A 23,466-nucleotide genomic window follows, 5' to 3' on the forward strand; every position below is an offset into this window, starting at 1 on the left:
CAAGTCAGGGAAAAGGAGAAGCCAGACAGTGGGGAGGCTAGTCAGAGACAGACTGGAAAAGGCATCAGAGAGAGAGAGAGAGACGGACGTGCAGCAGTTTCAGGCTTTATTAACAATCGGGTGTAAAAAACCAGATGGGTTTGGCTGGCGCCCCTCTCAGCTCACCTTCTGGGGAGGGGCCTGGCATGGGCAGCCCTGTGCCCTCCATCCTTGCCAGGGCCTTGCTCTGGTCAGACTCCCTTCCCCTGTAAGGGCTCTGCTCATCCCCTCTGTGCAGACATCAAGCCCCTCCCCGTTCCCAGGAGGGCCTCGTCCCCATTTGGGGTGCCCCTGACCGCAGGTCCTAACCCATGGGGGTGGGCACACTTGCGGGCCTCCTGTCCTCCTCCCGACTGATCTCGCCCAGGCCTGTAGCATAAATTGTGCAACCTTGGCAGACGGACAGAGGAGACTTCTCAGTGCAGACAAAATCCGGGTCAGGGGGCTGGACAGGTTGACCTCTGCGAAAAGTTCAAGCCTACAGAGAGCCGTCAGCCTGCAGTGGAGTGTCCTGCCTTATGCAGGCCTGGGGACTCAACCCGCACACAGTAGCTGCTCATTAAGTGCTCTCCCTTCCTCCAGGGTCCAGAGTCCTCACAGGTCCTTGCTGAATTCCCGCACAAGTGTGTAGCCCATGCAGCCCCAGCTCCCTTCAGCCTGGTAGCCACAGCCCTCCAGCATCCCTGCCACGCCCCACGCTGCCACCGCCACAGGGACCACAAGCCTGGCCCGGGGCTCTCCCATGCCTCCTGCCCAGGCTCGCGCCCGGGATTCGGCAAAGGCCAGCAGCCGCCGGCCTACACCTCGGCGGCGGTGCCAGCGAGACACAGAGAGGCGGGTGACCCGGGCCCCATCCCCAGCACTGGACCCTGGGGCCAGGGCCAGGACGCCACACACATCACCCGAGCTGCGCACTGCCACCCAGGGGCCCCCCAGGCCGCCCGGTGGAGGCAGTGAGCCCCATCGGGCCCGCAGGCCAAGCTTCATGGCTGCCACAGCCAGGAACACAGGCAGGAGGAGGGCCAGGGCGAAGGAGGCCAGGACGAAGCGCAGACCACTGCTGGCTGCAGCCAGGAGGAGCAGGGCTGGTGGCCGTGTTAGGGCATGGAGGGCCACACGGTTCTCTGTGTCCTTCACACCAGCCTGTGGGCAGAAGTTGCTGTCAGAGCCAGGGTCCTGGGCCATACATCGGGCTGTTGGGCATCCGGGAGGAGTGGGGTGGGCTGTGCCCGGGAAAGGGGCGGAGGAGTGGGAGCTCCCAAATGAGAAGGCATTGTGATGGGGCCAAGGAACAGCAGGGAATAGGATTGCATCTGCCCTACCACCCTGGGCCTTGAGCAAGTGAGTGAGTTAGGAGCTGTGGGGGACACTGAGGCCACAGGGCAGAGGACTGCCCCAGTTCAGAGCAGGAGCAAGCTCCGGGCAGCAAGAGGTGGGCTCAGGAGGGGCCAGGCTGAGGCCCAAGGGATCTTTCTGCTTTGAAGAGTGTTGAGGAGGAGGCTGGGCTTTGGCTGGAGTCTGCAAACTATGGAGGGAGCTGGGACCATGCTCTTCCACCGCCCTCCATCTATTAAAACTTAAAAATAGGGATCCCTGGGTGGTGCAGCGTTTGGCGCCTGCCTTTGGCCCAGGGCCCGATCCTGGAGACCCGGGATCGAATCCCACGTCAGGCTCCCGGTGCATGGAGCCTGCTTCTCCCTCTGCCTGTGTCTCTGCGCCTCTCTCTCTCTCTCTCTCTCTCTCTCTCTCTGTGTGACTATCATAAATAAATAAAAATGTAAAAAAAAATTTTTTTAAACTTAAAAATAAAATCTCTAAACCCAAAGTAGGGCTTGAACTCATGACCCTGAGGTCAAGACCCAACCAGTCAGGCACCCCTAAAACCTCTGCGGAACCGGAAAGGAAAGGGACCGAGCCAGAAGGAAAAGAACGGGTCCCAGGAGTCCGGGCTGGCTCTGGCAAGTGGCTGAAGCCACGCACAAGGCACCCCGCGCGCTCTCACCTTCAGCATCTCCAGCACCAAGGGTTTCTCATCTTCCCTCATCTCCCGCACTGACAGGTGGTTGGGGGCCATGGCCGCCGCCAGGCTCCCGCGCCCCCAAAGGGCGCAGGCGTGCACCTGGTGAAAACAAGCAGGCCGGCGTCAGGGAGGCGCCCCAGACAGGGAGGACCAGCAGCAACGGGACCCTGACCGGGACCCTGGAGGCTGGGGCTCCCCAGGCGAGGTCCAGCACCCTGCCACCCGGGGCTCCCTCCCAGGCTCCCGGACGGCCCTGGGGAGTCAGCGGGACACCCCCAGCAGCCAGCGCCTGGACCACGCTCCCTGCCCCGCAGGCGTCCCCGACCCGCGCCGCAGGAGCAGGCACCGCGAGAACCTCGGCAGGCCGCTTCGGGCCTTCCACCAGGTGCGGGGGCTGCAGGGTAGTGAAGGGGGTCGCTTGCGGAAGTGACGTCACACCGCGCATGGAGGGGCGGGGTGTGCAGCCTGCCTTAGCAACAGTTGCCAAGCGTCCCGGCTGGGGCAGGTGGCGGGGCCCGGGCGCGCGCCGCGGAGAGGCCCGGAGCTGGGAGCAGCGACCCCCTAGGGCTGGGGTCGGAGCGCAGACCCGTACTCACCCGGCCCGCACAGGAGGAGCGCACGTTCGCTACCTGACCTTCGCCGGTTGCTAAGCAAGCGGAGAGGCGGGGGTGCGCGGCGACGGGAGCGGGCCGGCTCTCATTGGCTCCGGGGCCTTCGCGGGAGGGGCCGCACTCTGGACTCGCTCCTCGTAACCTCCCGGCCCCAGGAACCTCCGCTGCTGCGAACTACCTGTGCTCTCCGGGACCTCCGGGAGGATTCCCACGCGCCCATTTTTCAGATGCGGGGAGGGATGGGGTGACTTACAGCGAACACGTGACAAAACCACAATTCTAGATCCCAACTCCTCCCCACGATAGGGACCGCTGCATCCCTTTGTAAAATGACAAAAAGAACCGCACTTAGAAGCGGCTGGCCAAAAATCTCCAAGTGAGTCACCTGCGAGCCAGGAAGCAAGAGATACAAGACCCTCAAGGTCCCAAGCGGTGGCTATGGCCATGACATTCCCCCCACCCCAACCAGCCCCCAAGAACATAAAATACGGGAGAGAAGTTTCCAGTCTTTATTAGCAAGCCCAGCCTGCAGCTCCCCTCCCTCTAGCCCAGCCCAGCCCAGCGAGTTGGGGTCTCTGTGTAGGGCACACTTAAGTCCCAGTGGTTCTCCTCAAAATGTATGCACCAGCTGGACTGCGGGCAGAGTCTGGACAATCTGGATGGAGGGTAGGCCCTGTGGGGTCATACCTCCAGGTGCAGCGCCAGTGGGTACCACTTGTACCATCTGGGAGGTGGGAGCTGTGGAGATGCCCACTGGGGCAGAGGCTTGGCCAGGTTGGGGGGGGGCCAGCAGCTGCAGTGTGGCAGCACCTCCCCCACCGCTGCTATTGTCCAGCAGTTCAGTGGCAGGTGCACTGCGGATGATGAGCAGCTTCTGTCCTGGAGGGCCAGGGGCTGGAGGCTCGGCCAGCCCAGGAGGGAGGGTCTCTACCTCCTGCACACACAGCTGGGTCTGTTCCCCATCTGCCCCACTCAGCACCAGGACACTCTGCAACCCCTCGTCTGTCTGCAGTGTCTCAAACAGCACATCCTGGACAACACCAGCACTGGCCTCACCATCACCTGGCTCCCCAGAGCCTGGACCTGCCAGCAACTCCTCAGCTGTTCCACTCTGAACCACCAGCAGATTGGGGGCCTCAGGAGTCACAGCTCCCCCGCTGGGATTGGAGAGCTGGCCTGCCACAGGCTGGAGCTGGACTGTGGTCACTTCCTGAGCCGGCTGGAGCTGGACTGTGGTCACCTCCTGGGTGGGCTGGAGCTGGACCGTGGTCACCTCGGGGGCTGGCCGGAGGGGCTGGAGCTGGACCCCGCTCACTTCCTGTGCCCCTGCCTCCCCACCCCCTACATTCTGCAGAACAATGAGGCTCTGCCCTCCCCCACTGGCCCCTGCGTTGCCCCCTCCCTGGACCCCCAACCCCCCAGGACCCGGCAGCCATACTACTCCAGGCCCCTGACCAGATTTCCCTGCTGCACGTGTGCCCTGCCTTCCGCGGCGGCCCCCAGCACCAGTACCGGAGGAGGGCAGCAGGATGAGCTTGGGGGGAGGAGGTGGGGGCGCAGGTGTAGGGGGTTGGACGCTGCTAGGGATGAGCTGGAGGCCCTGGGCCGTCTGCACCAGGAGAAAAGTCTGGGAGTTGGGGGCTGCCTGGCCCGGGGGTGGGGCCGCAGCCGGGCCCCCTGCCACCTCGAGGGAGAGTGTGGCCTGGAGATGGGGGAGCACATGGACATCTTGGGTGGTGGATGGGGCTGGGGCCGCCACCAGCGGGGCAGGGGGCTGGGAGCTGGTGGCGGGGGCTGCGGGGCCGGCAGCTGCGGGGGCCGGGGCATGCGTCCTCAGGTGCCGCTGCAGGTAGGCTGCCATGACGAAGCTGCGGCCGCAGATGGGGCAGGCAAAGGGGCGCTCCGCCGAGTGGGTGCGCTGGTGCAGCAGCAGGTTGGACGAGTGCGTGAAGGTCTTGGGGCAGAGTGGGCAGCGGAAGGGCCGCTCGCCCGTGTGTACACGCTGGTGCTGCCGCAGGTTGGAGGTCTGCGCGAAGCTCTTGCCACACACGCCACAGGCGTGGGGCCGCTCACCAGTGTGCACGTGGCGATGGCGCCGCAGGCACGACGTGTTCCGGAAGGCCTTGCCACACTCCCCGCAGGCGTATGGCCGCTCGCCCGAGTGCAGCCGCAGGTGGTACTGGTAGTGTGAGGACCACTTGAAGGTGAGCCCACACTGGCTGCACGTGAAGGCCCGCAGGCCCGTGTGCACACGCTGGTGGATGGCCAGCAGGGACGAGCGCTTGAAGGCCTTGCCGCACTCGCCACACTGGTAGGGCCGCTCGCCCGTGTGGTCCCGCAGGTGGTAGCGCAGCCCCGAGGAGCCCTTGAAGGCCTTGCCGCACTCTGCACACTTGTAGGGCCGCTCGGTACAGGCTGGCGTGGGCGCGGGCGGGGCGGGGGCTGCTGGGGCCAGCGGCTCCTGGGGACAGGTGACCTCGGCGGCCTCGGCCTGAGGGGGCGGGCGTCCAGCCGCCGCCTCTTCCACATGGCACTGCTGGTGCGCCAGGAGGCTGGCCAGCTGCGGGAAGGCGCCGTCACAGCTGCCACAGCGGAACGCCTGCCCGCCGGCCACCCCGTGGCTGTGCTGGTGGCGGGAGAGGCCGGCCACTGTCCGGAAGGACTTCCCGCATGGGAGGCAGGCAAAGCCCGGGGGGTTGGCCGAGGGCGGGGGCAGTGGTGGGGGGGCTGGTGGGGACTGGGGAGGCGGTGGGGCGGGGTCTGCCTTGGGGGTGGTCGTGGCCTGTGCGTCCTGGGGAGGGGTGGCTGCCTCTGGCCCGGGGCAGGGCTGGTGCTCCAGGAGCAGCTCCTCACTACCAAAGCCCAGCTCACAGCCCTCACAGCGGTACACCAGCTCCACCGTGGTTTCCGCCGCCGCCAGAAAAAGCTCAGGCACCACGGGTGGGGGCGCAGGCGGCGGTGGGGGCACAGGTGCATGCAGGTAGGCGTCAGACATCAAGACCTTGGCGTTGGGCTCATCCTGCGGTGGGGCAGGGGCACTGGCGGCTGCGCTGTGGGTGCGCTGGTGCAGCAGCAGGTTGGATGAGTGCGTGAAGGTCTTGGGGCAGATGGGGCAGCGGAAGGGCCGCTCGCCCGTGTGCACGCGCTGGTGCTGCCGCAGGTTGGTGCTCTGGGTGAAGCTCTTGCCGCACACACTGCAGGTGTAGGGCCGCTCGCCCGTGTGCACGTGGCGGTGGCGCCGCAGGCTGGACGAGTTCTTGAAGGCCTTGGGGCAGTCGGGGCATGGGTAGGGCCGCTCACCCGTGTGCTGCCGCAGGTGGTACTGGTAGTGTGAGGACCACTTGAAGGCCAGGCCACACTGGCCGCATGTGAAGGCCCGCAGGCCCGTGTGCACGCTACGGTGGATCTGCAGTAGCGACGAGCGCTTGAATGCCTTGGGGCAGTCAGGGCACTGGTAGGGCCGCTCGCCTGTGTGGCCCCGCTGGTGGTAGAGCAGGGCCGAGGAGCCCTTGAAGGCCTTGGGGCAGTCAGGGCACTTGTAGGGTCGCTCGCCTGTGTGTGTGCGCTGGTGGTGGAGGAGCCGGGAAGACCACCGGAAAGACTTGCCACACTCCCCACACTCGTACTGGGCGGTCGGTGCAGGGGCTGCGGGGCCAGGCTTCTCCCCAGGCCCCTCGGCGGTAGAGGCGGGGGCCATGTCTGCGTGGGAGCCAACCATCACACCTGGCGGGGGAGGCTGGGTCAGGGCAAGGCAGGAGCTCACCCCACCTCCACCCAAACAACCCGTCTTCTCAACCTGGACCTACACGTTGGCCCCGGAAGAAGCAGAGGATATCTCCCCAGCCCACCCATGGGACAGAGAGCCTCCATTAGCATCAGGGCCCCCCAGTGGTCAAGTCTGCCCCAGCCAAGGCTGTGGGTGCTGGAACTGAAGCTGCTGGCAAGCTAGGATGAGCGCTCACCACCCATAGGATGCTGGCCATCCCCTCTAGGAGGCTGGACAACTCTGAGAAGCCCATGCGTGATCTTCAGGAGGCCAAGCACTTCCCTTAGGACCAAGCTCTCTTTTTCTCTCTACAGACAGGTACTGTCCTGGAAAAGGCCTGGTGTGTCTCTAGCACCCTGCCTTCTGACTTTTGACCCCTCTTCCTGGAAAGACCTCTGCCTCCATCCTGCCTCAACACAGTTCCTGCTGCCACCATAACTAAAGCCCTGTGCGCATCCCACTCTCCACCCCCCATCCTGGCTGCCTACTTCCTCTTGTGCATTAATCAAATATCCCTCAACTCGACTAGACCCATAAAGGCTCTGTACCCTCCACCCCATCCACATCCTTACTTCCTGCCTGACTTCAGTCTCCCTTTTTAAAATATCTTTTTTTTTTTGAAGATTTTATTTCTTAAGTAATCTCCAGGTGCAGTGTGGGGTTCGAACTCACAACTTGGAGATCAAGAGTTGCACGCTCTACCCCTGGTTTGTCTACCCCTGGTTTTGCACTAACACCCATGCCTCCCATGGTTCCCTGCATTGCCCAGACTGCATTTCTCTAGTTCATTCAGCACATACACATACCCACCCAACAGGTGGTACTGAGCATGTTTCTGTGATCTTGCCATCAATTTTGTCACTGAGAACGTAAAAGCAATCAGAAGACAATGTTCCCATGTTTCAACTAAAATAGCAGTAATTCTCAATGGGAGCAGTTGCACTCCCATCCCCGGGGACATCTGGCAATGCCTGGAGACTGTCATCCAGTGGAGGGGCCGATGCTCCTGGCATCTAGTGGGGGGAGACCAGGGATGCTGCTTGATACCCTACAGTGCACAGGGACAGCCCTCCACAGCACAGAATGATCCAGTCCAAAACACCAGTGTGCTGAGGTTGAGGATCCCTACACGGCCTCCCTCCCCACTGCCTGCTTCTGACTCTGATTCCCACCTACTTTTCCTCATCTACTAGACTGTTCCCATCAGCTTACCCACAAGCTCTAGCTACCATCTTTAACCAACAAAACCCTTCACCCCACCACCCCTCCAGCTATGGCCTTATTTCTTTCCACCCCCTTTGCAACAAAGCAACTCAAAAGTGCTGTCAATACATGCTTTCTTCCATCTCAAACCCTGACACTCAGATCCTCCTCCCCAACTCCACTCCTGGACTGGCTGGTGCTAAACTGCACAGTCTCTGCTCAATCCCCAAGGGGTCCCTCCCTCCTGAAGCCACTCTCCTCCCTTCTGGGCACTGGTTCCTTCTTCCTGACTTGCAAATGTAGGGGAGCTCAGGGCTCGGCCAACCCTTGGTCCTCTTCCTCATCCACACTCTCTTCCAGGATCTGTCTATAAACAGGATGGTTCCAAAATGGATCTCTACTTGACACGCTCTCCTCTAAACTCCAGAGCCCTGCTACCATATGTCATATGGATGGATAACAGCTAGCTCAAGCTTAACATGCCACCAGTCTAACTCAGAGGAGTTTTTTTTTTTTCCACTCCTGCTCGCTCCCTGTTTCACTGACATTTTCCTCCATCCCTAAAAACCCGCTCTGTTCTTCCTCAGCATCCCCTCTTCCTCTCACCACCTATGACCAATCCATCATCCAGTTCCCTTGTTCCAGCAGGAATGTGTCTGGAATCTGGCCACTTCTCTCCAAATCTCCCACTGCCACCTTTGCACAGGGCCATCCTCCTAACACAGATCTCCACGTTTCCACCCCTACTCTTCCTACTCCCAGGATGCGCCCAACACAGCACCTGCGGGGTAGACAAGACCACGCTCTTACAAGAGCCTGCAGAATTTCCACGCCGGTGGCCTCCTCCACCTCCCCGCCCCCGCCCGCCTCCCTGTAGCCTCTCAGACTCTCACGCCATCCTGTCACCACCTGAAGCCCTCAGCAGGCCCCTGCCAAGCATCTCGCTGATCTGTTACCTGGGGGAGGCATTCCTTGCACCGGCCCTAATCTACAACCCCTTCCAACACTCCCCATCCTCTACAGCATGTATCACCTTCTGACCGGCTTTCAATCAGGGTTTCCCAACCTCAGCACTGTTGAGATGCAAGCTGACCTCTGCCAAGGCGCCCGTCCGGAGCACTGGGAGGTGTTCAGCAGCACCTGTAGCCTCCACCCACTGAATTTAGTGGCATCTTAACCACTGTCGCACTCCAGCGCCTAAAACAACGTGTAGCTCAAAGCGAGCACTGAGAAAACATATCCTGAATGGGAAAAGCCGGGGCACCCCCTTTTGGACAGCTCTAAAGATTCCCTGTAGCCAGATGAGCAGCCTCTTAACGTGTAATCAAGTCCTTCTAGGAGAAACTGCCCGTGCCTTCCGGAAGGCCGAGCAAGCCTTAAACTGTGACATCGGCCCTCTGCATGGGTCGGACCCATCCTGCCCGGGAGAGCACCCGGTCCAAAGGCAGGACCACACCCTTCCATCAGACCCGACTTCCCCTTTAAGGGGCTGCTCCTGCTGCACACCAGCGTCCACCTTTGTTGAGTTCAGCTAGTGTCTGCCTGGAAACCACCAGGCCTCAGGAGCTAGTCCTTCAATGTCGGGGGCCCCGTCCGTGACCTTTCACAAGACAATCCGTCCTTAAGAGGATGAAAATCGGGAAAGCTGCAGGGAACCGCAGAACCAGACCCGCTCCTCTAAAAGCAACCCCTTGCCCTTTAAGAGGGCGGAGCCGGCCCAGAGAACAAAAGTCGGAGGTGAATTAGCGCCCTTCCCTTTAAGGCATCTCTTCCGGTTTCACGTTCGCCGTTTCCCCAGCGTCCCCGCCCTCCGGTCCCTCTCCCCACCCCCACCCCTCCGGTCTCTCACCTGCGGCCCCGATCGGGGGAGTGAGCGGGGAAGACCTAGGGCCTCCCCGCGGGGGCCGACGGGAAGACGGGGCCCCGGCAGCGGCAGGACAGGAGTGGGGGCCTGGGAGGGGGGAGGGGGCGCGCTCCCTCCCAACAGCCCCCGGCACGAGGCACCCAACCTTTATCGGCAGCCTCTCGCGCACACAAACCCCAACGTCGCCGTCGGCGCGTCACGACGCCACGTGCGCCGAGGCCCCGCCCCGCCCCTCCCGTTGGCTTTTAGCGGTTGCTCGCTACCCGCCGCAAGCGGCGCACGGCATCGTGGGAGTTGTAGTTCTTCCTCGACCCTGGCCGCTGGGTCTTTTCTGGGTAGCGGAAGTCAGCGCCAGGCCAGGGGAGGCCGCACCCAAACACGAGGTCGCGTGGTCTCATTTTTACTATCGATTCGTAGACTCCCTCCCCAGCAGGGCGATTTCCGAACGGGCCTAGCCAACCAGGGGGTGTGGTTTCCCTGGCCTGGCCCCCACACCCAGGCCCTGGGTCTCTGAACTCCCCGCTGGGGAAACAGGCTCCTGGTGCTTCCTGGCCTCAGAGGCCCCACGTGCTCGCGGCTCCCGGGCTTCTGTGCGGGAACGTGGGCCCAATTGTGCCTTCTTCGTGGCCTGGAGCTGTCCCGGACCCCCTCCCTCCTTTCCACGTGACCCCAGGACGACTTCAGCCTCTGAGCCTTACTGACCAATGCAGGTCACCCAACACCGTTGTTCAACCATGGCACTAGTCACATTTGGGCCACATGGTTTTTGATTGTGAGGGCCACCCTGTGCATTTTAGGGTGCCAAGCAGCATTCCTTGTCCCTGCCTCCACCTCCACCACACACACATCCCCTGGTGGAGAGCGCCCTGCTCCAAGGCATTCCCCCTAAGCCTGAGGGCTGCTTATCAGACCAGAAGGCCCTTCTGTTCCTACCGCATACCTTCTCAGCTCCGAGCTATTGAGGAATAAAGAGGGGAAGGCCCCAGGGGTAAAGTTAGGAGGCCCTGCCCTGGGGTCTGTCCCCACCTGCTTCTAGAGCTCCCCAGCACACCAGACTGAGCCCCATACAGTTGGCCCCCAGATGGAGGAAGGACTCCACACTAAGTCCAGGTGTAGATGTGGAATGTAATGCCCAGCTGGCTACGGGGAGACTCCAGGCCCACCTTCATCTCAAGGGTCCCTGCAATAATGAAAGGACCTCTTGGTACCAACACAACCCTAGCCAACCAACACCCCCCGCCCCCAGTCAGGAGATATAATAAGGGAGGCGAGAGAGGCAGAGCCCCAGCACCTGCCCTTATTGGCCATCCCCTACTCTGGAGCCAGAAAATAAAGGTTTTGAACTCAATGGCCTGAAGCAACTGGTTGTGAAGATTTAACTGGCTTTTTCAAAATAGTAGTAGCTGGACACCTCATGTAGGACCCTGTACAAGGGACATCGTGGGGTCCTTGTACAGACAAGCAAACTGGGAATCCAGATGCCAAAGACACAGATAAGATCACAGGAAATCACCAGAGGTGCCCCAACCAGGCCTTATGGTGTCCAGACCCTCAGTCCCTTTTTTTTTTTTTTTAAGATTTTATTTATGCATGAGAGACATAGACACAGGCAGAGGGAGAAGCCGACTCCATGCAGGGAGCCCGATGTGGGACTTGATCCTGGGTCTGAGGGTGGCGCTGCGCCACCAGGGCTGCCCTAGACCCTCTGTCCTGATCCAGGCCCCTCCCAGGTCTTGTCGAGCTGGGGACATAGCAATAGGGTGTGAAGGCAACAAAAGTCCTGTCCCAGGGAGTTTATAAAATCTACAGTGGGTAAGGGATGACAATAAATAAGTAATAAATAAACAAGTCATAAATAGTGTGTGTCCTATTCTACGTGCTGCTAAGAAAAATAAAGCAGGAGCGGTGGATATGGGTGAGTGAAGGCCTCCAGGAGTTTAAATGTGGAACCTAGCAAACACCATTCAAAGCCCCTGGCATTCTTGTTTCTGGCCAACACCCTGCCCCAGGTGCTTTTCAACCCCCTTAACTAGATCACGCATCTTATCCAGCTGCAGGGCCTCTGAGACCGTCTCCCACTTTGCCAGCCGGATAAACCATTCATCCTGGAGGACAGAGCTGGGAGTGGGGATTGCAAGCTTTGAAGGTGACCAAAACCTACCTGACCCTTTCCAGGGACCAGGCTGTTATTCATGCCCCAAAGGCCCTGTGTGCACTAGAGAGGAGAGGATTAGGGACTGGGGTGAAAAGTGGCCCTGGAGCACCTGTCTACACATAGCAGGAGGTATCTGAACCACGGACAGGACTCCCAGGGACAGACAAAAAATAAAATTACTTTTTTCATCTAAGTGCAGGAAAGAGAGCAGAGATGCACTTTAAGCAAGATAGGGGTGGGCAGGAGCCCAGTGGGGGATGGCCTATGCCTCCCACAGGGTAAGAATATTCCCTTCTGACATCTCTTGGGGCTCCTATGGGGTGCTCAGCCAGCCCTGCCCCAGTGGGCCTCTTCCCAGGGAAGGAGTGTTATTCCCACTTCACTGGAGAGTAAATAGAGGCCCTCTGAATTCTCTTGGCCAAGCACAGAACCAGGCAGTGATGTAACATCCTGAACTGGGACATGATTCTTGTAACCTGGAAGTGATTTAACCAGGACTGTCTCCAGTCCCAGAGTCCACCCCCATCCAAGGCCTATCTAGCAGGTAGGTCCCCATGGTCCTGCATGGTCACAGCCCAGCACACAAGAGCCAGAGGAAACTCCCTGGTTGGTCGCACCGGGTCACAGTTCCATCTGTACAGGGAAAACACATCCCTCTGTTAAGTACAAAAGTGTGAACAGGGACAGATACACACCAAATACCCTTCCCAGGAGTGGCTACCATGTTCCATGATGATCCCCAATGACTCACACCTTTGTACACCAAGTACATTTTTTTTAAAGATTTTATTTATTTATTCATGACAGACACACACACAGAGAGAGGCAGAGGCACAGGCAGAGGGAGAAACAGGCTCCATGCAGGGAGTCTGACGTGGGACTCGATCCCGGGTCTCCAGGATCACGCCCCGGGCTGAAGGTGGCACTAAACCACTGAGCCACCCGGGCTGCCCCCAAGTACATTTTCTTCAGGTGGCCTGTGGACACACTAGACGTCACTCCTGTGATAGATTATGTGATATGGTGAAGGTGAAGGGATTTTGGCAAGTCCAATGAAGGCTCCCCATCAGTTAATCAAAAGGAAATGTAATGGTTAATTTTATGTGTCAACCTGACCAAGCCACAGGAAGCCCAGGTATCTCATTAAACTCGATTTTTGGGCACATCTGTGAAGGTGTTTCTGGAAGAAATAAGCATTTGCATCAGTAGACTGAGTAAAGCCAATGGACCTCCCCAGGGTGGGTGGCCATCACCCAATCCATGGAGGGCCTGGCTAGAACAAAAAGGTGGAGGTAGGTGGGATTCCCTCTCTACCTGACTGAACTGGAACCTTGATCTTTGCCTGCTCACGGTGCTCCTGGTTCTCAGGCCTTCAGACCTGGACTAGAATCCATACCATTGGCTCTCTGGTTCTTAGGCTTTGGAACTACACTGCTGGCTTTCCTGAGCCTCCAACATGGAGATGACAGATCATGGGACTTCACAGCCTCCATGATCGCACACGCCAATGTTATAGTATATCTCTTTATATACATAATGTATGATACATAACATCTCTCTCTGTCTCTGTCTCTATATATAGACAGAATTGGCACAGATATAGATCCTATTGGTTCTGTTTCCCTAAGAGCCCAGAAAGGACAAGAGAAAGGTTGTCCTGGGTGGGCCTGGTATAATCAGGCAAGGTCTTTAAAATTGGGTCTAGAGGTCAGAGATGTGAAACATCAATGATTCTCCTGCTGGTCTTACAGCTGCCTGCTTCCATGAGTTCTACAAATGCTAGTCAATGAATTCCTCCATGTGAGCCCAGAAGAGGCCCCCAACCTCAGATGAGACTGTAGGCCCAGCCTACACCTTGATCACAGCCTCATGAAGCCCTGATCAGAGGACCCAGTAAGCCACAGTGCCTGGACTCCTGACCTATGGGAACTCTGAGAAACTTAGAGTACACTGTTTTAAGCCATGGTATTCGTGATTATTTGTTACACAGCATAGATAACTAATACACTTCTTGTGTTAGTTTGCTGGGCTGCCCTAACAAGCTCCCACAGCCTGGGTGGCTTAAACAACAGAAATTTATTTTCTTACATTTCTAAAGACTAGAAGTCCAAGATCAAGGTGTTGGCAGGGTGGGTTTCTTGTGAGGCCTATCTCCTTGGCTTGCAGACATCTGTCTCTCCCTGTGTCTTCACATGGGCTTCCCTGAACCTTACCATGTCCAAATATCCTCTTCTTTTAAGGACACCAGGCATCTTGGATTCAGCACAAATACATAACCTCATTTTAATTTAATTACCTCTTTAAAGACCTGACATCTGAATATAGTCACATTTTGAGGTATGGGGGTTAGGATGAGTGGGGTTAGGATGAGTTTGGGGAGACACAATTTAGTCTACAACAGGGTGGGAAACAGATGTGACAGGGTTGGCCTCTCTGAGCTCTCAGGACCACCAGGTACCAAACATCTGCAAATTTTCATAATACATTGTAAGAGAAAGTCCCTCTGGGACTAGGTAGAAAGAGCAGATGAGCAGGACAGGAGCAGGGAGGGACAAGGTTTTTCTGGGCTCCCAAGCCTGATCCTGATACCTCAGTTCCCCCCTCGTATATTGGAGGGGATGTAGGACCAGGGTCTCCATATTCTAGCTGCACCAAGGCCAGCGAAGGAAATTTGGGGTAGGGCCCTGAGGTCAAGGTACTACCTCTGCTTTAAACCCTGCATGGCAAAAAAAAACAAACAACAACAACAAAAACCCTGCATGGCTCCTCATTAACTCTTGCCTTTACAACCCAACTCCTGCCGCCTGAAAAGCCCTGAGGGTCTGGCCCTCATCTGCTTCTCTGACTTTACCTCCTCCTAGTTCCCTCTGCCTGGGAAGCTCCTGGCTAATGCCTCTTCCACTCAGGTTGCAGGACAGTAGTCACCTTCTCAGAGATAGCTTCTCCATCTGAAGCAGCACCCCTCCCCCATCCAACCTCCAGCTTACTGTCCAGCACATCCTGGACGGGTCTTTTCTTGTTTGGGGACAGACGGGGCTTGTCTTGCTCACTGCTACATCTTCAGCCTATGGTAGGCACTCAATAAATGTTAATTAAATAACTAAACATCAGAGCACCTGGGTGGCTCAGTGGTTGAGCATCTGCCTTTGGCTCAGGTCATGATCCCAGGATCGAGTCCCGCCACAAGCTCCCCGCAGGGAGCCTGCTTCTCCCTTTGCCTGTGTCTCTGCCTCTCTCTGTGTGTCTCTCGTGAATAAATAAATAAAATATTTAAAACACACAAATAAATAACTAAACGTCTCCCACCACCAAACGACATGGGCTAGGACGAGGGAAGGGGAGCCAGCCTGTGAGTGTCTTCTATACCGGGAAGGCCAGGTCCTCACCGAGCATCAGAGGAAGCCAGCCCCCAGCTGTGGGTGAAGCTCCTCTGTGACCGGACAAGAGGTGAGGGCACGGGCCCCAGCACAGCCTCCCCGCACAGCCTGGGATGTCGGCGCCCCCTGGCGGAGCAGCCCCAGCCCGGAGCCGGAAGGGCCGCGGCGGAAGGTGTGGAGGTGTGTTCCCCACTCCACCAGGCGGGGGCCGGAGCTGGCTAGCAGACGCTGCCCCTGGCTGCTGATGGCACGGGTGCAAGCCCGCTCCTGGGGCGGGGCTAGCCAAGGTCACACCGCCCTTGAGCCCGGCCCTGACCTCCCGTTCTCCAGAGACCTGGCTCCGCTCCCCCCATCCCACCCCGCCCCTCGCCCAGGGACCCTGCACCTTCCCCGCTGGGCCTGAAAGCACCAGGACAGGACAGCTTCCAGGCTGTCACACAACCCCACACGCATGCCCAGGATGTGCACACATGTGTGAACATGCACACACAGGACTTGTCCAGGCCGAGAGACAGAGACACACTCAGACTCAGAGACCCTGGAGAGGCTCAGAGACAGAAATGGTCAGAGAAGCTGAGAAGCACAGCGATGGTGAGAGTTGTGGTCAGAGACACGGAGGAGAGGAGAGTACACCCAGTAGAGCCAGGAGGGCTGCAGACAGTACAGACTGGCCGAGGGGCAACATGCAGATCAAGTGGGACCTGGAGACCCTGGGAGGCATCCAAGACGGATGGCGGCCCGTGGTGTCCCTGACATGGTCCCCTGACTCGCGAGGCCCCCGAGCACACTGTCATGAAGGGGACAGCCGTCAGTGTGCCGGAGCCGAGGCTAGCCTCACCGTGGCTGCCACAGCGCGCTGGCGGGCACCTTGGCCCTGGCATCACCACAGGCTGCCTGCTGCTAGCACTGCCCTGTCACCACTCAGGCTGGTGGCCTAGTGGCCCCATCGCGAGCCCTGGGCCCAGCCAGGCCTCCACTCCTATACTCTGGGCTGCTGCCCCTGTGCTGACCCTATCTGCAAAGCCATGGTGTTGGGGCCTATGCTGACTCAAGTTCAAATCCCAGCTCTGCGACTTACTTGCAGCATGACCTTGGAGAGGTCATGGCAGTTCTGGAAGCTGGACAAGGTACAGGGCGGTGTGGAGTGGGGCGGGGGTGGGGTGGGTGGATTCTCTCCTGGAGCCTCCAGAAGGAGCCCTTCCTTGCCTTCAGTTCTTAAGGCCCATCTTGGACTTCTGACCCCTAGAACTGCAAGAGAATAAACATAGGTGGTTTTAAGGAACTAGGTTTGTGGTAATGTGTACCCCTGGACACTCACCACCCCCCATGCAAACCGCCAACACAGCCCCCTCAGAGCAAACGTGGAGACACCTGTCCTACACCAGCCCAGACCAGGGCCCCCCACTCTGGCCAGTGCCCTGCCAGAAACAAGGGGACCCCACTCCCACCCCAGGAGCCAGCCTGCCCACCCCGCCATGCCCAGCCTGTTCTCTGCCCACCCCAAATACCACAGGGCCCCCCAGCTCCCCCTTAAGATGCCTTAAGGGAAACCACACCCATGCTTTCCTTCCCCTCCCAGTGCCACAGGCAAGCTGTGCCAGAGATGGTCCCACGTGTCATCCACTTAAGCAACCAGGCCGGCGGGCACGTGTCACCTCCCCCCTCCCTCACTCATTGCTGCTCTGGCAGAAATGAAGGGTTTGGGGCTCAACCCCCTCACACAGAAGCCAACCCTTCCTGTAGACAGGCAGGCCCCCTCTGTGCGCCCATTTCCCCAGGATGCCAGGCCTGGAGGCAGGCAGGTCTGGGGGTGAGTGGGCAGATGCTGGGTGTCTGCCCCACAGCAGGAGGCTCCCAACACCCCTCCCAGCCTGCACCCAAGCCTCCCGCCATCCCTTCCCCTCGACTCCAATTAAAGGGTCCTCAACGCTAATCGATGCGGTTGACTCAGCCCCTGGCCTCACCTCCCTAACAAGGCCTTTGTCTGCTTAATTGGCTATCTCCAGGCGCTATTGCTATTCCTGTTCCCCCACCATGCTGCCCTATCCTCATATCCCAGGCCCAGCTATGTGCTAATTGGGCCCCCGGGGGGCACACATAAAGCCCACCCTTGCCTTCCTATATCAGCCCCCACCCACGGGTTCCTAAAGCTCAGCCTCCAGCCTCCAGGAGGTAGGGATGGGGCACGGGAGGGAAGATTTGCCCTAATTTCCTGGGCTGTGACTCTTCCAACCAGAGCAGTGCCCCCACCCCGTCCGCCCCCCCCCAGCCCCTCCTAAAGGCCCTCTCTTCTCCTGCCTGCTGTCTGCCTCCCCAGCACTCAGCTCCCAGCCCTGGCTGCTCCTCTCTCCCCAGATTCGGGAGCTGCTTTCTGACCAGCAAGAATATTGTGGAGAAGCTACCCTAGATCAGCCCTGCCATGCACCCTGGGGCCCCTACAGCCTCTGGAGTCTCTGAGCCCAGCCCTCGAGAACTGTGTGCCTTCGTGAGCGGGGCAGCCAGCCACATGCTGCGTGCCCTGCACCCTCGGCAGACTCGGCCCCCCAAAAGGAGGCCCAACCACAGGAGGTTTCTGCACAACCAGATCTGCAGGTGAGGGGCAATAGAAGATGGGAGGTGGGCAGAGGGGCGTGGGGAGGGGCCAGACACCTCAGAGCGTGGGAGACTAGGCCCAGACAGAACAGAGAGAAGGGGACTCCAGGGCAGGATACAATCAACACTTAAGATGCATTTATTGAGCATTAACTGTGTGCCAGGCCCCCAAGATCCACTGGTACAAGGCAGACAGAATCTGCCTTCATAGAGCTTGTGTTCCCACAGGAAGGTGGCCGATCAGAGATTGTGATGCTGAGTGAAAGAAGCCAGACACAGAAAGCCATATACTGCATGATTCCATTTGTGTGAAAGCCAGAAAGCAGGGTAGTGGTGCCAGGGAAGGCAAGAGGGGATGGCGAGTGATTGTCAGTGGGCTCAGGGTTGCTTTCTGGGGTGATGAAAAGTTCTGGAACTAATTAGCAGTGCTAGTTGCACATTGTGAATGCACTGGATTGCACACTTTATTATTTTTATTTTATTTATTTATTCATGAGAGACACAAAGAAAGGCAGAGACACAGGCAGAGGGAGAAATAGACTCCGCACAGGGAGCCCGATGCGGAACTCGATCCCGGGACTCCAGGATCATGCCCTGAGCCAAAGGCAGATGCTCAACCGCTGAGCCACTCAGGCGTCCCTGGATTGCACACTTTAAAGTGACTCGTTTGGGACTCCTGGGTGGCTCAGTGGTTGAGCGTCTACCTTTGGCTCAGGGCATGATCCCAGAGTCCCAGGATCAAGTCCCACATCGGGCTCCCTGAATGGAGCCTGCTTCTCCCTCTGCCTCTCCGCCCCGCCCCCCGCCCCCCCCCCCGCCATCTCTCACGAATAAATACATAAGTAAATCTTTAAAAAAATAAAGTCACTTGTTTTAAGTTATGTGAATTTTATCTCGATTTTTAGAAATTATATGGCTTGTTATGAGGTGATAAATACTATGGAGGGCATGCTGGGTGAGGACTGGCATTTTAGGTAAGGTGTCAGGGAAGGCTTTACTGAGAAGGTGACAATTGAACTAAGACCTGACTGAGGCCAGGGAACAAGACTGTGATGTCTGAGGGAAGAGCATTCCAGGCAAGGCACAGCAAGTGCAAAGGCCCTGAGGCAGGAACATCCCTGGAATGTTTGAGCACCAGTGAGGCTGGAGCTGAGTGAAAGGGGAGGGAATAGGGTTCTAAAGAAACAGGAGCTCCCCATTTAGCACCACACCATTCAGCCCCTGGGTTGAATGTTCCCTTAGCAAAGCAATGTCCTTCCCTGTCTCTGGGAATGTAGATGGAGACCTGAGCTCCTTCATGTCTGTGCTCATGCCTGTCCTTCCTCTCAACCCCACCCAGCCCCATCCAGCCTTGCCCTGTGTGCTCTTCCCTCACTCTGTGACAGGAACCATTTTTTGAGCACTTGGGTGTGCCAGGCACACCATACTAAGAGTTTGACATGCAATATATCACTTAATCCTCTCAGTAAATCTGCACAGTATGTTGTCTTTGTCCCTACGCTACAGACAAGGAGGCTCAGAGATTCAATGCCTTATCCAAACCACACAGCTAAACAATGGATACAACCCAGGCCTTCTGAGTCTAGAGCTCATGCTCTGTACAACTTTGCTGTCCTGGCTGGATACAGAGTCACAGGGACTTGATGATGGTGGTGGTGGTGGTGGTGGTGGTGGTGATGGTGTTGGTAGAATGATGGTGACGGTAATGGTGGAATGGTGGTGGTAGTTATGATGGTGATAGTGGGATGGTGATAATGGTGATGATGGTGGTGGTGATGGTGATGATAATGGTGATGTTGATTGTGATAATGATGGTGGTGATGGTGGTGATGGTGATGATGGTGATGGTGAGATGGGGTGGTGATGGTGATTGTGGTATGGTGGTGATGGTGGTGATGATAATGGTGGTGATGATGGTGATGGTGATAATGGTGGTGATGATGGTGATGGTAGCTAACAAGCGCCTGGCACTTAATATGTGCCACATATTAAGTGCCAGACGCTTGTTCTGAGCACTTTAGTATTAATTTGTAATACTCATTCACAATGAATATGAACTCATTAATCCCCCATAGTAACCCTAGGAAGTAGTTGCTATTATAATTCTCATTTTTCAGATGACAAACTGAGGCACAGATAGATAAAGTGACTTGCCCAAGGACCTGCTCTTCTGGAAGTAGGTTGTTCCTTCCAGCCAGCCCAGAGCCTTGCTCCAGGAGGTCTTGGAATCAAATTTGAATATACAGGGGCCTGGTGCAGCCTAACTCCTGCCTCCACACAGCAAGCCACCTTGTACCAGGAAGCCCAGCCCCAGCCACACTCAGAATGTTCACCGCCACCACCCTACACACCCATTATTGAAGAGGAAATCACATCTCTCCTCAAATAGGGTCCAGCCCTGTGTCCCAGAGCTAGCCTTCTCATACCTCTTCAGACCCCCTCAGCAATCACTTCAGGATCCCTCCCCATCTCCAGCCTCCATGTGGAGTCCCTGCGTGCCTCCAGTCTGGACCCTATGCTAATGCCAGCCTCTTACCTCCTAAGTTCTCTGCCCACCTTCCCCCATTCAGCCTCCCTTTCCCCCAGGGTCAAGGCCAACTTCTGTCCTATTGCACCCCAGACATTCCCACCCCCATGCCTGGCTCTGCCACATGCTCCCTGGAGACCCAGGCTGACCAGACCACCCACGAGCTCCTCATGGGCAGCCCAGGCAGCTCTGGAGCATATTCCCCTGGGCACCCAGCCTCAACCTGAGAAAATTCAGGTCACAGGCAAACTATCCTCAGCACCTTCCCACCTACACCCTCCTCCTCCTCCCTCCAGGTCCCCTCAGGCCCTGCTCCCTCAGGAGCCTCTTCCCACCCATGTGTATGGATTTTTCACTTCTTTTATTGTGAAGAATTTCCAACCTACAGAGAAGTCAAGACAGTTGTCAGATGCAGCAGTTTTCAAAAAAGTGGTTCCCAGACCAGCAGCATCAGCACCTCAGCATGGTGTGGGCATGTGCTGGAGGTGCAGATTCTTGGACACCACCCTAGACCTGCGGAACCCAAATTTGGCTCAGGGGCCCAAGGACCTGTCTCCACAAGCCCTCCAGGTGTTCTGTTGTGCACTCAAGTTTGAGAACTGCTAGCCCAAAGATCACTCATGTACCATCACTTAGACTTTACTGCCTATAACAGCCTATTTTCTTCATCTATATTCTTAAAACACAAATGTCATGACTCTTCAGCCCTAAATGTCATTTACAGTAGTTTGTTTGAGTCAACCCCCTCTCTTGCTCTCTCCCCACCCCCATTCTCTGCCATTTAACCTGACATCCTGGGCAGCCCAGGTGGCTCAGCACTGAAGCCCAGTGCCGCCTTCAGCCCAGGGGCGTGATCCTGGAGTCCCGGGATCCAGTCCCACGTCAGGCTCCCTACATGGAGCCTGCTTCTCCCTCTGCTTGTGTCTCTGCCTCTCTCTCTCTCTCTGTGTGTCTCTCATGAATAAATAAATAAAATCTTAAAAAAAAAATAACCTGACATCCCATTTCTGAACATTTTTCCTGGGGACTCAGAGCAATAACTATCCTCCTTGGCATCAAAGACAGTTCTGGAATGGCAGCTCTCACTAATTTATTTATGAGCCTATTTTCTTTTTTTTTAATTATTTTTCTTATTGGAGTTCAATTTTCCAACATACCATATCACCCAGTGCTCATCCCATCAAGTGGCCCCCTCAGTGCCCATCACCCAGTCACCTCATCCCCCCTGCCCACCTCCCTTTCCACTACCCCTTGTTCTTTTCCCAGAGTTAGGTGTCTCTCATCTTCTGTCACCCTCACTGATATTTCCCACTCTATGAGCCTATTTTCTTGTGGTAAAATATACATAACATAAAACTCATCATTCTGAATATTTTAAAATGTAGAATTCATTGGCATTTCATATATTCATAATATTTGGCAACCAGTTACCTCAAGCTGGTTCCTGAACATTTTCATCACCCCCAAAGGAGATCCAATGCTCATTGCTAATCACTTCCCATTCCCCTTCCCCAGCACCTCACGGACACCAATCTACTTTCTGTCTCTAGGGACTTGCCTGTTCTGACCATTTCATGTAAACAGAACGATGCAACACCAGATACATGTTTAAGTAAAACCTTTTCTCGAAGTTTAACAACCACAAGAGATGCAAACATTATTGGCATACAGCTTGATGAATTGTCCCAAAGGGAACCCAACCCCCTAGTATAAGCAACACTCAGATCCAGGAACAGGGGTCATGTGAGTTTTAGGGGGCATAACTGAGCCCATCACAGTTTGTGAGATCCATTCATATGGTTCTCGAGATGTAAGAATGCTAGCAGGGAGGCCAGTGCAGTGGCTGTTGTGGCCACCCACAGGGCCAGGGACTCCAACCAAGGACTGGTAGAGTTGCAGAGGTGGGTAGATTCAAGAGCTCCATGGGAAGAGGAGTCCAAAGGGCATCACTGTTGCACATGCACCCCCAGCCCACGGGGTGCCTTTGTGTGGAAACACTTTTCAAGGCACTTTTCCTTCAGACTTTTTTTTTACTTTTATATATGTTGGGATGTGGCCACAAAAACTCTAAATGTCAAAAATGTGCATTTTGCTGAGCTAGATGTGAGGCCTTGTGCAATTCACAACCTCCGCAGCGGTTCAAAGCTCCCCTATGAACAGGGTTAGGAAAACTGAATTGTCAGACTCAAGAAAGCAGACCCAGATGGCACAGAGAAGGAAAATGGATGGGAGAAGAGAAAAAACCAGTCCTGGGATGGCAGGAGGGGAATGCTTCAAGGCCACCCAGTAATGCTTGTGTCTTTGCAGGCAGTTTGCCAAGATTGAAGCTGCCACCCAACGCCTGGCCCTCTCCATCTTGTCCCAGGAGGCACCTCCCCAGAGACCACCACACAGAAGGCCACCCTTGCCACCTCCGTCCCCCTTCCTGGGGGTGGCCTGTGCTGTGGCCCCCACTGAAGTGCCTTCTGCTGGTCCCAGCCTGAGCCTCGCTGCCCTGGATGCCTCCACCCTCGACCTCTTTGATGACATTGCACTCAACCCAGAGTGTCCCTCAGCGCCATCTGAGTTGTCCCACTGTGCTTGGGGCCAGCCAGACCTGAGGCAGTCTTCACATTTCTATAATCCCATACCCCCTGCCTCGAATGGCCTGGGGGGAGTGGATGGGCCCTGGGCTCCTGAGGGGGACTGGGTGGGCAGGTGGGAGTTGCCTTGTGCCTGCCATTCTCAGGGAATCCCTGAGGGCTGGGGGACCTGCTACCCATGATGCTCAAACACAACCTAACCCAGCTGCCCCTGCCCCCAGACAAATCAAAGGCCACCCTCCCAATAGCTTAGCAGCCACCCCTAGAAGCCCCCAGTCCTGTCCACTCCCCTCTTGGCAGCCCCTGGGAACATGAACCAAACCTGGACCCCCCACTTCAGACCATAGCCTCTCCAGTCTTCTTCCCAGCCCAAGTTCCGCACTTCTGCCTCTGCCAGGAGTGCCTCCTTGCAGTCTCCCTCCCCCACTTCACCCCAGCTCCACCTCCTCAGCATTTGCCACTCCAGCTTCCTCTCACCTGGGTCATTTCTGCCTAAAGCCTGGTCTGGTCTCATCTATTCCCAAATAATGTACGGAGCACCTACTACGTGTCAGGTTCTGTCTAGGCACCGAGGATTCAGCAGTGAATAAACAGACAAGATGTGTGCATTTAAGAGTGTGGGGGATGGGTACCGGTGTGTGTGGGGGGTTGACAATTAGTACATTTGTACATTTTTTTCATTTGTACATTTTTAAAGTGCAAGGTAAATTTCCAATTTCAGATTGGAATT

At 56.8% G+C, this 23,466-nt stretch overlaps 3 protein-coding genes across 13 annotated transcripts; 1 reads left to right on the top strand and 2 right to left on the bottom strand.

Annotated features, from left to right (window-relative positions):
* Nucleotides 1-89: 89 nt before the first annotated feature.
* Nucleotides 90-3,008, bottom strand: NAT14 (N-acetyltransferase 14 (putative)). Of its 4 annotated transcripts, none has more exons than XM_038527743.1 (3): nt 2,656-3,008; nt 2,042-2,158; nt 90-1,182 (listed from the first exon to the last, which is right to left on the bottom strand). In XM_038527743.1, exons 2-3 carry the CDS (start codon nt 2,111-2,113, stop codon nt 634-636), a joined length of 621 nt encoding a protein of 206 aa, XP_038383671.1. In that variant the 5' UTR covers nt 2,114-2,158; nt 2,656-3,008; the 3' UTR covers nt 90-633. The 4 variants fall into 4 exon arrangements, with proteins under 4 accessions (XP_038383671.1, XP_038383670.1, XP_038383669.1 ...); XM_038527742.1 differs by lacking the exon at nt 2,656-3,008 and adding an exon at nt 2,415-2,552; XM_038527741.1 differs by lacking the exon at nt 2,656-3,008 and adding an exon at nt 2,406-2,501.
* Nucleotides 3,009-3,165: 157 nt separating this feature from the next.
* On the bottom strand, nt 3,166-9,683 carry ZNF628 (zinc finger protein 628). Of its 7 annotated transcripts, none has more exons than XM_038527733.1 (2): nt 9,649-9,683; nt 3,166-6,393 (listed from the first exon to the last, which is right to left on the bottom strand). In XM_038527733.1, the coding sequence occupies exon 2, from the start codon at nt 6,386-6,388 to the stop codon at nt 3,281-3,283; it is 3,108 nt and encodes a 1,035-aa protein (XP_038383661.1). In that variant the 5' UTR covers nt 6,389-6,393; nt 9,649-9,683; the 3' UTR covers nt 3,166-3,280. The 7 variants fall into 7 exon arrangements, with proteins under 7 accessions (XP_038383661.1, XP_038383662.1, XP_038383659.1 ...); XM_038527734.1 differs by lacking the exon at nt 9,649-9,683 and adding an exon at nt 9,489-9,642; XM_038527731.1 differs by lacking the exon at nt 9,649-9,683 and adding an exon at nt 8,733-9,421.
* A 5,584-nt stretch (nt 9,684-15,267) lies between these two features.
* C1H19orf85 (chromosome 1 C19orf85 homolog) lies at nt 15,268-23,445 on the top strand. Of its 2 annotated transcripts, none has more exons than XM_038525634.1 (3): nt 15,268-16,162; nt 17,391-17,627; nt 22,462-23,445. In XM_038525634.1, exons 2-3 carry the CDS (start codon nt 17,455-17,457, stop codon nt 22,916-22,918), a joined length of 630 nt encoding a protein of 209 aa, XP_038381562.1. In that variant the 5' UTR covers nt 15,268-16,162; nt 17,391-17,454; the 3' UTR covers nt 22,919-23,445. The 2 variants fall into 2 exon arrangements, with proteins under 2 accessions (XP_038381562.1, XP_038381561.1); XM_038525633.1 differs by lacking the exon at nt 15,268-16,162 and adding an exon at nt 16,692-16,845.
* The last annotated feature ends 21 nt before the right edge of the window (nt 23,446-23,466 follow it).

The sequence above is a fragment of the Canis lupus genome, chromosome 1 (assembly GCF_011100685.1).
Source record: "Canis lupus familiaris isolate Mischka breed German Shepherd chromosome 1, alternate assembly UU_Cfam_GSD_1.0, whole genome shotgun sequence".
In the NCBI taxonomy this organism is placed as follows: Eukaryota; Metazoa; Chordata; class Mammalia; order Carnivora; family Canidae; genus Canis; species Canis lupus.